The sequence below is a fragment of the Mobula hypostoma genome, chromosome 1 (genome assembly GCF_963921235.1).
Source record: "Mobula hypostoma chromosome 1, sMobHyp1.1, whole genome shotgun sequence".
Taxonomy (NCBI): Eukaryota; Metazoa; Chordata; class Chondrichthyes; order Myliobatiformes; family Myliobatidae; genus Mobula; species Mobula hypostoma.
The window spans coordinates 1,057,709-1,075,902 of NC_086097.1; the positions used below are offsets into that span (position 1 = coordinate 1,057,709).

Consider the following 18,194-nt stretch of genomic DNA (forward strand, 5'->3'; position numbering starts at 1 on the left):
AGGTAACCCAGTAGACCCCCCACGTAGAGGAGGGCTGTGGTGCCTAACCCCTCCAGCAGGGAGTCAATGCACCACTGACCCACTAAGAGGCCAGTTGACCCTTGCAGAGGATGCAGCCGAATAGATCTGCTGGCACTTCTGCATCCTCTGCAAGTCAACAGGGTCAGTGACCATGAGGAGGACATCGTCAGTGTAAGCCAAAAGGATGACCTCCATGCACGGTTTGCGTAAAACCAAACCTATCAGCTCCTTACAGAGAAAGGACAGGAATGGCTCCATGCTGAGTACAACTGCCCAGACTTGGGGCACCTCTGACACACCCACCTCCCAAAGTGCAAGGGCACTGCCAAGAACCCATTAACTTTAACAAGGCACTCTGTAGCAGCGTACAATGGTCGGACATGGGCCACAAAATATGGAAGCCAGAACACATGCAGGTTCCCAAAAAAAGGTATTCATAGTTTACCATGTCAAATGCCTTCTCCTGGTTAAGGGACAGAAAAGCGATGGTCAGACCATCCTCAAGGGACAAGTGAATCAGCTCCCAGTCAAGGTGGATACTGTCCTGGATGTACCGTTATAGGGCCATGTAGGACTGGTCAGGATGGACTACTTGAGCCAGCACTGAGCTCGATGATTGAGCATCGCCCTGGCAAGCATTTTATACTCCACACCAATTCTTTAGGCAATGAAGACCCCTTGCTTTTTTTTTGGCAACAGGGCTACAACTGCTCTGCGCTAAGAGAGGGGCATCTCACTACTCGCCAGGCTTTCCCCCAATACTCTGGTATAATCAAGCCCCAGGATGTCCCAGAAGGTTCAGAGGAATTCTACTGTCAGACCGTCCATCCCTAGAAACTTGCCTCCCTGTAGCTGGTTGAGGGCACTGGTCAGCTTTTCCAAAGATAGTGGAACATCTATCAACAAACAAGAGAAAATCTGCAGATGCTGGAAATCCAAGAAACAGACACAAAATGCTGGAGTAACTCAGCAGGCCAGGCAGCATCTATGGAAAAGAGTACAGTTGACGTTGTGGGCCGCGACCCTTTGGCAGGACTCAGCATCTAGCCATCCAGCTCTCCCAGTGGCTAACCCTTCCGGAAGTCCTCCCACAGATAGATGGGTCCAGTGAAAACAGAGCCTCATAAAAGGACCTTGGCTAAAATTTTCACTGGATCCATGACAGAGGACCTGTCTGCAGACACTTCGAGCCTTCTCGAGAGAATAGAAGAGTGAGAAGGGTGAGGCAACCTCACAAAAGCATCTCAGGACCTCTTGAGCTGCAGATGCCTCAGAGGAGCAGATGTCCAATGATCAGCCCCAGCCCAGACTCCAATCAGCTCTTCTTAGCTGCTCAATCCCAGACTCCTGCTGCTTAGTTGACCAACATGCAAAACAACTGGATATGAGCCTTGCCCACATCCCACCAGAGTCTCAGGGAGGAGAAAACTCCCCAGTCCTTTCCTCCAGGTTCTCCAAAAATGACAAAACGACTACTGGAAGTGGCCATCCACCAGCCAGCAGTTGGAATGCCGGTTTGCGGACCGCACCTGTATAGGCAGTGGATTGAGCTCTGCCAAAACCAAGTGGTGGTCCGAGCACACAACCAGCAACATGGAGGCTGCTGACACCCGTAAGGTGTGTGCCCTGGAGATAAACAGGTGATCAGTCTGCGAGCCTTCACCCCTTCCAGAACTCCTTGAGAAAGCACAGGAGTCGGGGTGAAGGCTCCACCAGACAACTACCAATTCAAAGGACACAACCAACTCTCTTAATTTCAGCACCAATGCTCAGTTACTCTGGGGTTGGAGTGACTTTTGGACTCCCTTTTGTTTCTTCTTTTTCTTTACCTTGCTACCCATTACCAGGACCCAACCCTCACCACCATCCATGCCAGAACCATCCTCAACTTCCACCGCCACTAGAATGGAAGTGGGTGGGGGGAACAGGGACAGCAGGGGAAGGCCAAGTGTTGCCGCCCTGGTCTCTGCGGTAGAGTTGGCAGCCTGGCAGTTCAGGCAATTCTTTTGAATATGCCCAAACTCTTTGCAGGCATGGCATCACGGACAGCCCATAGTCTAAGGAATAGTGTAATAATGCCCCTCAAATTGTACCTGAGAGTGTCCCTCAGCATCCCCACTCAGCTCCAGCTGCACAGGCAGGTGGTGCTGAAAGGATAAAGGGTGGTCAAAACTCCGCAGTGGTGCCCCGTACCGCACTGGGGCTAATTCTGATTGCACCTCACCCAGGAATGAAGGTGGGGTAGGAGGCCACGTCAGGAATATAGGGGTGGGCCCCACAGAATACAACCATCTGCACGGGTGCCAGAAGACTCCACCTGCATGAAAACCTTCCTCATCCTTAACCCCTACTAAGGGGCAGGAACACATCTCTCACAGACCAAAGATAGAAAATGGTCTTGCTGTACAATGTACTGAAGTAGGAACAGTACATTACACAGCTTTTTTCCAAAGTCAGCCTTTTGAAAGGCTAACCCTCTTCACGAGTTGCAAGTCCAGAAACCACAGCCTCTGCATATGACTTCAATGCTGACATCTTAGAGCTGCTGCCTGTCAAGACAATCACTACGCAATCTAACATGATGCTTCAGAATATAGCAATAATGGCAAGACTCTTGGCAGTGTGGAGGATCACAGGGATCTTGGGATCCGAGTCCATAAGACATTCAAAGCTGCTACGCAGGTTGACTCTGTGGTTAAGAAGGGATACAGTGTATTGGCCTTCATCAATCGTGGGATTGAGTTTAAGAGCCAAGAGGCAGCTATATAGGACCCTGGTCAGACCCCACTTGGAGTACTGTGCTCAGTTCTGGTCACCTCACTACAGGAAGGACGTGGAAACCATAGAAAGGGTGCAGAGGAGATTTACAAGGATGTTGCCTGGATTGGGGAGTATGCCTTACGAGAATAGGTTGAGTGAAATCAGCTTTTTCTCCTTGGAGTGATGGAGGATGAGAGGTGACCTGATAGAGATGTACAAGATAATGACAGGCATTGATCGTGTGGATAGTCGGAGGCTTTTCCCCAGGGCTGAAATGGCTAGCATGAGAGGGCATAGTTTTAAGGTGCTTGGTAGTAGGTACAGAGGAGCTGTCAGGGGTAAGTTTTTTTTACACAGAGAGTGGTGAGCGTATGGAATGGGCTGCCGGCGGCAGTAGTGGAAGCAGAAATGATAGGGTCTTTAAAGAGACTCCTGGATGGATACAGAGAGCTTAGAAAAATAGAGGACTATGGGTAAGCCTAGGTAAGGTAAGGACATGTTCGGCGCAGCTTTGGGGCCGAAGGGCCTGTATTGTGCTGTAGGTTTTCTATGTTTCTTACCACCACTGGGATTATACACCTGTATACCACCAGGGATGAGGGATGGGCTCCGCCAGGTTTCAGATGCCCAAGACACGCCGCATGATGAGGACACCAAAAAGCTGGTGCAAAGCTTGTCATAACAGCGCCCCGATAACTCCAGCAGGAGTTAAGGGTGCAAGAAGAAGAAGAAATACCTCCGGGGAACACCAGCAAACAGGACAGTTCAGAGAGGGGAAGGAAAATAGGAATTATCTGTGCAGAGACGTCTGTGCGGTGGAAAAATCTTCAGTCCTGCTGCGAAAATGAAGGCATCCCCCAGGCCACTCTTCCTCTGGACAGCAGAGTCCAAAATCCTTTTCACCCATTGTGCAGTGTACCTACTTCAGTTGGTAGGAATGGCACTTTAAAAGCCAAGGCTGATATTGTGAGGAGTCATGAATGTGTTGCTGCGTCTTGGGCTAGGAACTCCAAATGACAGGGGTGGATGGTCTCTGCTATTACAAACAGAATAAATCTGTCCCTGCTCCTGACAAAGTTTAAGAAATGAACCTTGGCAATCTGCCAGCTGCTGCCACTCAGCACTCAAAAGACAAGACTGAAAACTTTACTAAGCAGAATCCATACAGGAAGAGAAACTGCTCTGGTCCACTGCCAAGCTGAGACTCCACTCTACCAAAACCTTCTCTAAACTTGCTCTTTTGGATATTTCCACAGTTTTCCAACTTTAGGAGGGAGTTTGTACAGTATGACCCTCCTTCAGTTGCTGCCCCCCCCCACACAATCTGACCTTTCCACAGTGTGACTCCACCCCCCCCCACCTTCCCCTATACTGACCCTGCCCCTATTAGATCAGTATTCTGGAATTATGAGCAGAGGTGTTTTGCTGAGTCTGGTGAAGTGAGACAACAGTAAACAATACCCAGACACAAGCTAGTATCCTATACACTGAGCCCAGCTCACAACCTATCAGTATCATCCACACCATAAACACAAATTGTAATCAGGGCAGCAAGATAAAGCATTAATAATTGACAATTCCGTTATTATTTTATTCAGACTAATAGTGACTCAACACGGCAACAGACTCTTTGACCACACTGGTCCATGCTGACCGTAATGCCGACTTACACTAATTCTATTTGCTTTATTCAGCCCGTATCTCTCTTAATCTTTCCCATTTGTATACCTGAGTAAATGTCATTCAAACGTTATGTTTGTACCTACCTTGATTATGTCCTCTTCCACTTCACGGAGTGTTCATATGCTCACCACCTTCTATGAAAAACTAGCCCCTTAGATTCCTTTTGAATCTATTCCCTCTCACCTTAAACCTGTGGTGTCTGTCTGTCTGTCTGTGTCTTGTTTTACGGCGGTTGGCATCCAGCTTAATGGTGCATTACCGCCACCCTCTGCTCCAGAATGTGCACTAGACATACATTCTAAATCCCTTCACCCAATCTCACACACATATATACAAACCTACACTTCACCCTCCCATCTTTGACCATCCTAGTATCCTATTCCTGTTTATTCATCATATTCTATAAAAAACCCCCGTACCCCTTAAAAACGCTAAAAATACCCGGACTTGTGCTCTCTCACCCATGCCCAGCAAAAACCTGTGGTGTCTAGCTTCAGAATCTCTTAAACTAGGAAAAAGATTGTGACCATCTGCTCCCCCTCAGAATTTTATAATTAGAATGGAACTAATAATGAGATCCCCTTATCCTTCTGAATTCAATCAAGTAGATGATGAACTCGAGACATCAAAAGCTCTTTATACATTAACACTTTCATTCCCAGTATCATTCTTGTGAGCTTCCTCTGGACCTTCTCCAGGACCAGCACATCTTCCTTTAAACTATAGGGCCCGAAACTGCTCACATTACCAAATATGGTCTGACCAATGACTTATAAAGACTCAGTATTACATCCTTGCTTTTACATTCAAATCCTCTCAAAATGAATGCCAACATCGCATTTGCTTTCATTACCACTGACTCAGTTCCCCTATTTAAACTCAAGGGAATACTGAACAAAGATTCCCAAGTCCCTTTGCACCTCTGATTTATGAATTCTCCTCCCATTTAGAAAATAGTCTATGCCTTTATTACCTCTACCAAGTTCCAAACCTCATACCTCCCACCTCCCTACACTGTAATCCATCTGCCACTTCTTTGCCCATTCTCCCAATCTGTCGAAGTCCATCTGCAGATTCCCTGCTTCTCAACATTACCTGCCCCTCCATCTATCTTTGTATCATCTGCAGACTTGGCCACAAAGCTTCTACTTTCTTCCTTTTTTCCCAAAAAAAGTTTTAACATTTTGTTTTTTCTTCTTATTATTGATATATTGTTTAGCTTTGTTAATCAGTTATTTGATGATTTAATTCTTATTGTACATATTCATATGTTGATTTGATTAAATGTATTTTTTGTTGATTTTCAATAATAATTAATAAAAAAGATTTTAAAATTAAAATGAAAGTTTCAGCTTTATTTCCTTCACCCAGTTTATTAATGTAGAAAATGAAACTCCACTAGTCACCAATAGCCACCCTGAATTCCTTAATTCCCAGAACTAGCACCATTGTTGTTTGTCCTCTATATCAACGATCTGGATAATAATGGGATAGAACAAAGGGATCAGGGAATACAGGTCCACGATTCATTGAAAGTGGCATCACAGGTAGATGGGGTCGTAAAGAAAACTTTTGGCACAGTGGCGTTGATAAATCAGACTACTGAATACAGGAGATGGGATGTTATGTTGAAGTTGTACGAGACATTGGTGAGTCCTAATTTGGAGTACTGTGTGCAGTTTTGGTCACCTATTTACAGGAAACATGTAAACAAGGTTGAAAGAGTGTAGAGAAAATTTACAAGGATGTTGCCAGGTCTGGAGGATCTGAGTTATAGGGATGGGAGACGCCAGAGAGTAGGGGTGGATAACTGTGTGTCAGATTGGAGGACAGTGTGTAGCGGTGTGCCTCAGGGATCTGTACTGGGTCCAATGTTGTTTGTCATATACATTAATGATCTGGATGATGGGGTGGTAAATCGGATGAGTAAGTACGCAGATGATACTAAGATAGGTGGCGTTGTGGATAATGAAGTAGGTTTTCAAAGCTTGCAGAGAGATTTAGGCCAGTTAGAAGAATGGGCTGAAAGATGGCAGATGGAGTTTAATGCTGAAAAATGTGAGGTGCTACATTTTGGTAGGACTAATCAAAATAGGACATACATGGTAAATGGTAGGGCGTTGAAGAATGCAGTAGAACAGAGGGATCTAGGAATAATGGTGCATAGTTCCCTGAAAGTGGAATCTCATGTGGATAGGGTGGTGAAGAAAGGTTTTGGTATGCTGGCCTTTATTAATCAGAGCATTGAGTATAGCAGTTGGGATGTAACGTTGAAATTGTATAAGGCATTGGTGAGGCCAAATTTGGAGTATTGTGTACAGTTCTGGTCACCGAATTATAGGAATGATGTCAATAAAATTGAGAAAGTACAGAGGAGATTTACTAAAACGTTGCCTGGGTTTCATCTCCTAAGTTACAGAGAAAGGTTGAACAAGTTAAGTCTTTATTCTTTGGAGCGTAGAAGGTTGAGAGGGGACTTGATCGAGGTATTTAAAATTATGAGGGGAATAGATAGAGTTGATATGGATAGGCTTTTTCCATTGGGGGGGGAGATTCAAACAAGAGGACATGAGTTGAGAGTTAAAGGGCAAAAGTTTAGGGGTAACATTAGGGAGAACTTCTTTACTCAGAGTGTGGTAGCTGTATGGGATGAGCTTCCAGCAGAAGTGGTTGAGGCAGGTTCGATGTTGTTGTTTAAAGTTAAATTGGATAGATATATGGACAGGAAAGGAATGGAGGGTTACGGGCTGATTGAAGGTCAGTGGGACTAGGTGAGAGTACTAGTTCGGCATGGACTAGAAGGGCTAAGATGGCCTGTTTCTGTGCTGTAATTGTTATATGGTTTATATGGTTATAAGAAAGATTGAACAGGTTAAGAATTTATTCCTTGGAAAGTAGAATATCGAGGGGATTAAGGGTGAAAGGTGAAAAGTTTAAAGGGAACTTGAGGGGAACTTCTTCACTCAGAGGGTGGTGAGAGTGTGAAATGAGGTGCCAGTGCAAGTGGTGCACACGAGCTCGATTTCAACATTTAAGAGAAGTCTGGATAGGTACATGAATGGAAGAGATATGGAGGGCCACAGTGCAGGTCGATGGGTGTAGGCAGTTCAAATGGTTTGGCATGGACCAGATGGGCTGAAAGACCCGTTTCTGTGCCATATTCTTCTCTGACTCTATTCTCTGACTTCTGCCAATCAGCCAATCCTCTATCCATGCTAGTATCTTTCCTGTAATGCAATGGGCTCTTCTTGTCTAGCAGCCTCATGTGTGGCAAAGGCCTTCTGAAAATCACATCTACCGACTTTCCTTTGTCTATCCTGCAAGTTACTTCCTCAAACCGGAAGACCACAGTCTGTGCGGATTGGTGATAACATATCCTCCTCGTTGACGATCAACACTGGTTGACCTCAGGGGTGTGTGCTTAGCCCACTGCTCTACTCTCCTGGTCAGGTCACTCGTCTGAGTGCTACTGGTACCATGTAACCCAGTACTACCTGTTGCATGGTCGGGTTGTCGGTGACTAAACCAGCTCCCCTACCAGGCTTGCCTGGTGAGGAGGGTGGCTAGACACCCTGCAGGACGAAAAACAAGTCCTGTCAAAGGGCAGATGAACCCTCTCGTAGGGTCAACGGCCATCTAGCAAACACGTGCTGTGAAGCACAGAAAGGGCATCCCTTGCATCGAAGCTTGGTCTGGCTATTCACTGCGACAGACCCCACCATGCCGCTGGATCCGGGAGGGGATGTCGAGAGGGTGGGTCTGGACCTGTGCAACCCCCCTACTCACCTAAAATCCATTCATGCACATGCTGTTCCTTTCTGAGGAGTGGAGTATCCCACCCCACTAACTGATTGAAAGGAATCATCATCATCCTATGGGATGGATAGCCAGAGAGAGAGAGAGACAGACAGACGGACTGTCTATATACACGTGACTGTGTGGCTAGGCTCAAATACCATTGATAAATTTGCTGATGATACAACCATCATTGGTAGGATCTCAGGTGGTGACAAGAGGGTGTACAGGAGTGAGATATGCCAACTAGTGGAGTGGTGCCACAGCAACAACCTGGCACTCAATGTCAGTTAGACGAAAGAGCTGATTGTGGACTTGAGGAAGGGCAAGACCAAGGAACACACACCAATCCTCACAGAGGGATCAGAAGCGGAGAGAGTGAGCAGTTTCAAGTTCCTGGGTGTCAAGTTCTCTGAGGATCTAACCTGGTCCCAACTTAACCATGCAGCTATAAAGAAAGCAAGACAGTGACTATACTTCACTAGGAGTCTGAAGAGATTTGGTATGTCAACAAAAAGACTCAACAACGTCTATAGATGTACTGTAGAGAGGCTGCATCACTGTCTGGTGTGGGTGGGGGCTGCTGCACAGGATGAAAGAAGTTGCAGAAATTTAGTCGGATCTATCTTGGGTACTAGCCTACTAGTCTCAGAAAGGCAGCATCCATTAACAAGGACCTTCAGCACCCAGGGCTGCCCTTTTCTCACTGTAACCATCAGGTAGGAGGTACAGAAGCCTGAAGGCACACACTCAGCAATCCAGGAACAGCTTCTTTCCTTCTGCCATCCGATTCCTAAATGGACATTGAACTCTTGAACACTACCTCACTTTTTTAATATATATTATTTCTGCTTGTTTGCACAATTTTTAATCTATTCAATGTACGTATACTGTAATTGATTTACTTATTTTTTTTCTTCTATATTATGTATTGCATTGAACTGCTGTTGCTAAGTTAACAAATTTCACGACACGTCAGTGATAATAAACCTGATTCTGATTCTGTTTCTTGAAAGATTACTTTTGCACGTTTTTTAATAATCTATTCAATATGTGTAATTTACTTTTTATTATTATGTTTTATTTTATTTATTATTATTTTTTTTTTCTGTCTCTGCTAGATTATGTATTGCTAGATTTTGTTAACTTAACTGCTGCTAAGTTAACAAATTTCACGTCACATGCCGGTGATAATAAACCGGATTCTGATAAAAATGCCTTCACAATCTAATCAGCTATCTCCATCTACCAATCCCTTCCACACTTCTCCAGCTGACCTAGATCCCGTTGTAACCTTACACAACCTTCTTCAATGTCGCTCCAATATTCTTGTGCAAATCATTAATACTGATGTGGAATACTAGAAGACGCAGCACCCTGTATCACGAGTCACAAGTTCCCAATCTGAAAAGCAACCCTGATCACAACTATCTGTCTTCTGTCAACTTAATTTTGTATCCAATTGGCTATCTCCACAGATGTGATGTGATTTAACCCTCTGGATGAGCCTACCTTGTCAAAGGCTTTGCAGAAGTACAGATTGACAATGCACTTCAACCTCCTTATCAATTTTTCTGGTCACCACTTCAAAAAAGTTCCAACTAATTTGTGAAACATGATCTCCCATGATCAACTATGCTGACTATCCTGAATCAATCACTGTCTGTCCAAATCAAAATGAACTCTGTTCTTCAGAATCCCATCCACTAACGATGCCAGGCTTGCTGTCCCATTGTTCCCTAGCTTGTCCCTGTAGCCATTCCGAACTAAAGAAAGAACACCAGAATCCCTCCACAACTTCACTCACAGTTTCTGTTTCGTGCGGACTGCCTCCTTACCTGAAATGAGCTGCTCTAGACGTACTCTCTCGTGTGCAGCATGCTGATCCACCAGCACCAGCAGGTTATTTCCTACACAACAAAACCAACAGTCAGACACATCAACAAATGTACTTCAGAACCTGGGCTCCACTCACCCCCATACCCCTAGAGTCCACCCCACTCACACCCATAACCCCAAATCCATCACACTCATCCTCATACCACTGGATCCATCACACTCACCCCAACACCCCAGGGTTCGACACCACTTGCCCCATGCTAGTCACCTCAACTCAGATCCACCCAATACTCCTGGAATTCACCTCACTTACCCCAACACCTCCAGGGTCTACCCCACTCACCCAAACACCCCTGGGATCCATTCCACTCATTCCAACACTCCTGGGATTCATCCCACATCCCAACACCCGAGATCCACCCCAACACGTCCAGGATCCACCCTGCTCACTCTAACATGTCTGGGATCCAGGCCATTCACCCCAACGTCCCTGGGCTACACCCCACTGGGATTGACCCCACTCATCCCAAAACCTCTAGAATCCACCCCACTCACTCCAACATTGCTGGGATCCACACTACACCACCAATACCCCTTGGATCCACCCCACTCACCCCGAACACGTCTGGGATCCACCCTGTTACCACCAACACCCCAAGATTCCACACCACTCGTCCCAACACCCTGGGATCCACCCTACTCACCCCCAACGCCCGCGATCCACTCTATTCGCTCCAAAACCTGATGTCCATGCGACACTTCTGGGACTCACCCCACTCATTCCAGCACTCCTGAGATCAATCCCATTTAACACAAGCACCTAAGCACACCAGGAATCCAAACCACTAACGCTAACAACCCTGGGATCTGCCCCGTTCACTCCAACATGCTTGGGTTCCAAACCACTTACACCAACATCCCTGGGATACACCAGTCATCCCCAACACACCTGGAATCTACCACACTCAACAAAACATCTCTGGGATCACCTGACTCAACCCCAGTGCCAATGGGATCAACCCCACACTCCAACATCTGCACTCACGCCAAAAGCCCCTGCACTCCACCCCATTCATCCCAGCCTCCCAGGATCCACCCACTCACCGAAATATGCTGGGGAACAACCCCATTCATCCACCCATGTACACCGGGGAACAACCCCACTCACCCAAACTCACCGGGTAACAACCCCACTCACCCAAACTCACTGGGGAACAACCCCAATCACCCACCCAAGTACACCGGGGAACAACCCCACTCACCCACCCAAACACGTTGGGGAACAACCCCAATCACCCATCCAAACATACCAGGGAACATCCCCACACATCGGGGAACAAAGGAACAACCCCAATCACCCACCCAAACACGTCGGGGAACAACCCCAATCACCCACCCAAACACACCGGGGAACAACCCCACACATCGGGGAACAACCCCAATCACCCACCCAAACACACCGGGGAACAACCCCACACATCGGGGAACAACCCCAATCACCCACACAAACACACCCGGGAACAACCCCAATCATCCACACAAACACATCGGGGAACAACCTCAATCACCCACACAAACATACCAGGGAACAACCCCAATCACCCACCCAAACACATCGGGGAACAACCCCAATCACCCACCCAAACACACCGGGTGCCACATATGAGGCTACTTAACAAGAGCCCATGGAATTACGGGAAAGTTACATACGTGGATAAAGCGTTGGCTGATTGGCAGGAAAAAGAATGGGAATAAAGGGATCCTATTCTGGTTGGCTGCCGGTTACCAGTGGTGTTCCACAGGGGTCCATGTTGGGGCCGCTTCTTTTTACATTGTACATCAACGATTTGGATTATGGAATAAATGGCTTTGTGGCTAGTTTGCTGATGATACGAAGATAGGTGGAGGGGCCGGTAGTGCTGAGGAAACAGAGAGTCTGCAGAGAGACTTGGATAGATTGGAAGAATGGGCAAAGAAGTGGCAAATGAAATACAATGTTGCAAAGTGTATGGTTATGCACTTTGGCAGAAGAAATAAATGGGCAGACTATTATTTAAATGGGGAAAGAATTCAAAGTTCTGAGATGCAACGGGACTTGGGAGTCCTCGTACAGGATACACTTAAGGTTAACCTCCAGGTTTAGTCGGTAGTGAAGAAGGCGAATGCAATGTTGGCATTCATTTCTAGAGGAATAGAGTATTGGAGCAGGGATGTGATGTTGAGGCTCTATAAGGCACTGGTGAGACCTCACTTGGAGTATTGTGGGCAGTTTTGGTCTCCTTATTTAAGAAAGCATGTGCTGACATTGGAGAGGGTACAGACAAGATTCACTAGAATGATTCCGGGAATGAGAGGGTTAACATATGAGGAACGTTTGTCCGCTCTTGGACTGTATTCCTTGGAGTTTAGAAGAATGAGGGGAGATCTCATAGAAACATTTTGAATGTTGAAAGGCATGGACAGAGTGGATATGGCAAAGTTGTTTCCCATGATGGGGGAGTCTAGTACAAGAGGGCATGACTTAAGGATTGAAGGGCGCCCATTCAGAACAGAAATGCGAAGAAATTTTTTTAGTCAGAGGGTGGTGAATCTATGGAATTTGTTGCCACGGGCAGCAGTGGAGGCCAAGTCATTGGGTGTATTTAAGGCAGAGATTGATGGGTGTCTGAGTAGCCAGGACATCAAAGGTTATGGTGAGAAGACGGGGGAGTGGGACTAAATGGGAGAATGGATCAGCTCATGATAAAATGGCGGAGCAGACTCGATGGGCCGAATGGCCGACTTCTGCTCCTTTGTCTGATGGTCTTATGGAACAACCCCACTCACCCAAACACACTGGGGAACAACCCCACTCACCCACCCAAACACACCAGGGAACAACCCCAATCACCAAAACACACTGGGGAACATCCCCACACCCCCAACATACCGGGGAACAACCCCACACACCCCAACGCACCGGGGAACAACCCCACACACCTCAACACACCGGGGAACAACACCACACACCCCAACGCACTGGGGAACAACCCCACACACCCCAACACACCGGGGAACAACACCAACAACTGAAACAAACCGGAGAACAATCCCTCTTGCCCAAACACACCTGGGAACAACCCCACTCACTGGGGAACAAACCCACATACCCCAACACATCGGGGAACAACCCCAGACAACCAAACACACAGGGGAACAACCCCACTAACCCAAACACAGCGGGGAACAACCCCACTCACCCAAACACCCAAACACACCGGGGAACAAACCCATTCACCACCCCCACTCACCCAAACACACTGGGGAACAACCCCATTCACCCAAACAAACTGGGGAACAACCTCAATCACCCCCAACACTTCTGGGATCCACCCCACTCACCCTCAACACCTCCGGGATCTACCCCATTTTCCCCTGAGATCCACCCCACTCACCCCTAACACTTCTAGGATCTATCCAACTCTCCCCTAACACCTCTGGGATCCACCCCACTCACCCCTAACACCACTAGGATCTACCCCACTCTCCCCTAACACCTCTGGGATCTACCCCACTCTCCCCTAACACGAGGATCTACCCCACTCTCCCCAACACCTCTGGGATCCACCCCACTACCCCTAACCACTGGTATCTGCCCCAATCTCCCCTGAGATCCAGCCAATTCAATACAACATGCCTGGGATCCACCCCTTCACCCAAACACCCTGGTATTCACCTCACTCACACCCAACATCCCTTGGATTCACCACATTCACCCCAATAGCCACCCCAATATCCACCCCACTCACTCCAGCACTCCTGGAATCCACCACATTCATCCCAACAACCCTGGGATCCACCACAGCACCCCCAGGATCCATCCTGCTCACTCCTGGGATCCACCGCACTCATCCCAACACCCCTAGGATCCACTCCAACAAAACTAACAGTCAGACACTTCAACAAATGTGCTAAACAGCCTGGGTTCCACTCACTCCCAACAGCACTGGGATATATGCCACTCCCCCCACCCCAAAAACACCCCCCAGGATCAACCACAATCACCCCAATGCCCCCAGATCTCACTCACAAAAAAAAGTCAGACACTTCAACAAATGCACTAAGCAGCTTGGGCACCACTCACCGCCAACACCTTTTGGATTCACCTCACTTACCCCAATGCCCCTGGGATGCACCCCACTCACCCCAATGCCCCTGTGGCGCACCCCACTCACCCCAATGCCCCTGGGATGCACCCCACTCACCCCAATGCCCCCAGGGGCACACCCCACTCACCCCAATGCCCCTGGGATGCACCCCACTCACCCAATGCCCCCGGGGTGTACCCCACTCACCCCAATGCCCCCGGGGCACACCCCACTCACCCCAATGCCCCTGGGATGCACCCCACTCACCCAATGCCCCCGGGATGCACCCCACTCACCCAATGCCCCCAGGGGCACACCCCACTCACCCCAATGCCCCTGGGATGCACCCCACTCACCCAATGCCCCCGGGGTGTACCCCACTCACCCCAATGCCCCCGGGGCACACCCCACTCACCCCAATGCCCCTGGGATGCACCCCACTCACCCAATGCCCCCGGGATGCACCCCACTCACCCAATGCCCCCGGGGTGCACCCCATTCACTCCAATGCTCCCGGGATGCACCCCATTCACCCCAATGCCCCCGGGATGTACCCCACTCACCCCAACACCTTTTGGATTCACCCCACTCACCCCAATGCCCCTGGGATGCACCCCACTCACCCCAATGCCCCCTGGGATGCACCCCACTCACCCAATGCCCCCGGGGCGCACCCCACTCACCCAATGCTCCTGGGGCGCACCCCACTCACCCCAATGCCCCTGGGATGCACCCCACTCACCCCAATGCCCCCGGGATGCACCCCACTCACCCCAATGCCCCCGGGACACACCCCACTCAGCCCGATGCCCCCAGGATGCACCCCACTCACCCAATGCCCCCGGGGCACACCCCACTCACCCCAATGCCCCTGGGATGCACCTCATTCACCCCAATGCCCCTGGGATGCACCCCACTCACCCAATGCCCCCGGGGCGCACCCCACTCACCCAATGCCCCCGGGGCGCACCCCACTCACCCCAATGCCCCTGGGATGCACCCCACTCACCCCAATGCCCCGGGGCGCACCCCACTCACCCCAATGCCCCTGGGATACACCCCACTCACCGCAATGCCCCCGGGATGCACCCCACTCACCCAATGCCCCGGGGATGCACCCCACTCAGCCTGATGCATCTACAGAGGAATAAACAGACAATGTTTTTGGTTGAGACCCTTCAACTGGATTCATGGTATCACTTATCAAGCCAGGCCTACCTGCAGTTGTCCCTTGGTCAAGTCTCGTATTTATCAAGCATGCAATGAACTTGTTGTCCACCTGACTAAGGACCTAAAAAACACAGATATTACAGAGCTATAGCAAGGTTCAGGGATAATCTGAGGAAATGTCTCCACAGTTCCCTGATTTATTAAATGTATGGCACTTACCCAAATTACCTCTTATCCCTGCTCTCACCTGCATTGAACTGATCATGTCCTTTGTAAAACGGTAGGGATACAATACATTGTGAATCTTCACTGCCAAATTGTCAGCTTGCTCACTGCTAACATCAACAGCAACCTGGAATACCACCACATGTGAAAAGATTTACATATCACACTCTGGAACCAGATGAACCTTTGAGAACTCTAGACACACTGATTTTCCATTATTACTCACTGTTTCTTTCATAAAGAGTTTACCTGACTTTGTCAGACATTATTTTGTTTACAATTAAACACTGATGAGCATTTTCATTGCTTCGCTAGTTTTTACAGATTAGAAATTGCTAAGCTAATATCTTCATGGGTGGAATGGCCTGTACAATACTGTGTGTTCTATCTATGTAAATCAGGAAGTGTCAATGTACATGCAGGAAAAGACCTATTCAGAAGATGTTTGGCTTTCATAGAAGTTTTTGATTGGAAGATAAAGTGAATCCAATTAATATATTTACTTAGAATTTTGGAGCCTTAAAATAGCTACAATGTATTAACAATGAAATTGGGCAGTTAAATATCATATTCTGTCTTTCCAAAACAAAAAGTTCAAAAGTAAAAGTACATATATGCCACCGTATACAACCTGGAAGTTCATTTTCTTGCGGGCATACTCAATAAATCCAATAACCATAATAGAACCAATGAAAGACCACACCAAACTGGGCATTCAACCAGTGTGGAAAAAAAAAACAGATTGTTCAAATATAAAAAGAAAGAAATAATAATAGTAAATAAATAAGCAATAAATATGGAGAATGTGAGATGTAGAATCCTTGAAAGTGAGTCCATAGTTTGTAGGAACAGTTCAGTGATGGTGCAAGTGAGTTATCCCCTTCGGTTCAAGAGCCTGATGGTTGAGGGGTAATAACTGCTTCTGAACCTGTTGGTGAGAGTCCTGTGGCTCCTGTATCTTCTTCCTGATGGCAGCAGCAAGAAGAAAGCACGTTTGAGGTGGTGGGGGTCACTGAAATCACTTGATTTATGAAAGGAACATGATCGTAGAAAACATTTCTCTAAGATCTCAGAAATCTAAACAGGGTACATCAATTGAGTTATGACATATATTGGTAGTGTATTCCTTTGCAGAGAGAGTGGCATAATGGTGATGTCATCTGCCAACCTGTGGATGGTGTAAGAACATTCTTGAGTGTGTAGGAGTCTGAGGACACAGCCTTGTGAGACACCAGTGTTGAGCATAATCATGGACAAGATGTTGCTGCATACTGTAGTTCATAAGTCAGGAAGTCAAGGATCCAAGCTGATGTCAACTCCCTGGCCATACGCACACCTCTGGAGCATCTCCATAAGACCACAAGACAAAGGAGCAGAAGTCGGCCATTCGGCCCATCGAGTCTGCTCCGCCATTTTATCATGAGCTGATCCATTCTCCCATTTAGTCCCACTCTCCCGCCTTCTCACCATAACCTTTGATGTCCTGGCTACTCAGATACCTATTAATCTCTGCCTTAAATACACCCAGTGACTTGGCCTCCACTGCTGCCCGTGGCAACAAATTCCATAGATTCACCAACCTCTGACTAAAAAAATTTCTTCGCATTTCTGTTCTGAATGGGCGCCCTTCAATCCTTAAGTCATGCCCTCTTGTACTAGACTCCCCCATCATGGGAAACAACTTTGCCACATCCACTCTGTCCATGCCTTTCAACATTCGAAATGTTTCTATGAGGTCTCCCCTCATTCTTCTAAACTCCAAGGAATACAGTCTAAGAGCGGACAAACGTTCCTCATATGTTAACCCTCTCATTCCCGGAATCATTCTAGTGAATCTTCTCTGTACCCTCTCCAACATCAGCACATGCTTTCTTAAATAAGGAGACCAAAACTGCCCACAGTACTCCAAGTGAGGTCTCACCAGTGCCTTACAGAGCCTCAACATCACATCCCTGCACATCCTTTTAAAAAAGGAGGGAGAGAGAAACCGGGGAATTATAGACCGGTTGGCCTAACGTCGGTGGTGGGGAAACTGCTGGAGTCAGTTATCAAAGATGTGATAACAGCACATTTGGAAAGCGGTGAAATCATCGGACAAAGTCAGCATGGATTTGTGAAAGGAAAATCATGTCTGACGAATCTCATAGAATTTTTTGAGGATGTAACTAGTAGAGTGGATAGGGGAGAACCAGTGGATGTGGTATATTTGGATTTTCAAAAGGCTTTTGACAAGGTCCCACACAGGAGATTAGTGTGCAAACTTAAAGCACACGGTATTGGGGGTAAGGTATTGATGTGGATAGAGAACTGGTTAGCAGACAGGAAGCAAAGAGTGGGAATAAACGGGACCTTTTCAGAATGGCAGGCGGTGACTAGTGGGGTACCACAAGGCTCAGTGCTGGGACCCCAGTAGTTTACAATATATATTAATGACTTGGATGAGGGAATTAAATGCAGCATCTCCAAGTTTGCGGATGACACGAAGCTGGGTGGCAGTGTTAGCTGTGAGGAGGATGCTAAGGGGATGCAGAGTGACTTGGATAGGTTGGGTGAGTGGGCAAATTCATGGCAGAT

The 18,194-nt window shown here is 47.6% G+C and overlaps 1 protein-coding gene across 6 annotated transcripts in view; it reads right to left on the reverse strand.

The window, feature by feature from the left end:
• mlh3 (mutL homolog 3 (E. coli)) overlaps positions 1-18,194 on the reverse strand; it is a 120,597-nt gene that overhangs the window by 68,837 nt on the left and 33,566 nt on the right. For 5 of the 6 annotated variants that reach the window (XM_063042913.1, XM_063042877.1, XM_063042921.1 and 2 more), the window contains exons 4-6: positions 15,643-15,747; positions 15,444-15,516; positions 10,098-10,169 (exon numbers count right to left, since the gene is read on the reverse strand). The exons of the other annotated variant lie outside the window; for it this stretch is intronic. In XM_063042913.1, coding sequence (XP_062898983.1) covers positions 10,098-10,169; positions 15,444-15,516; positions 15,643-15,747 — 250 coding nt within the window. The remainder of the gene's footprint in view (positions 1-10,097; positions 10,170-15,443; positions 15,517-15,642; positions 15,748-18,194) is intronic. 6 annotated transcript variants of the gene reach the window in all.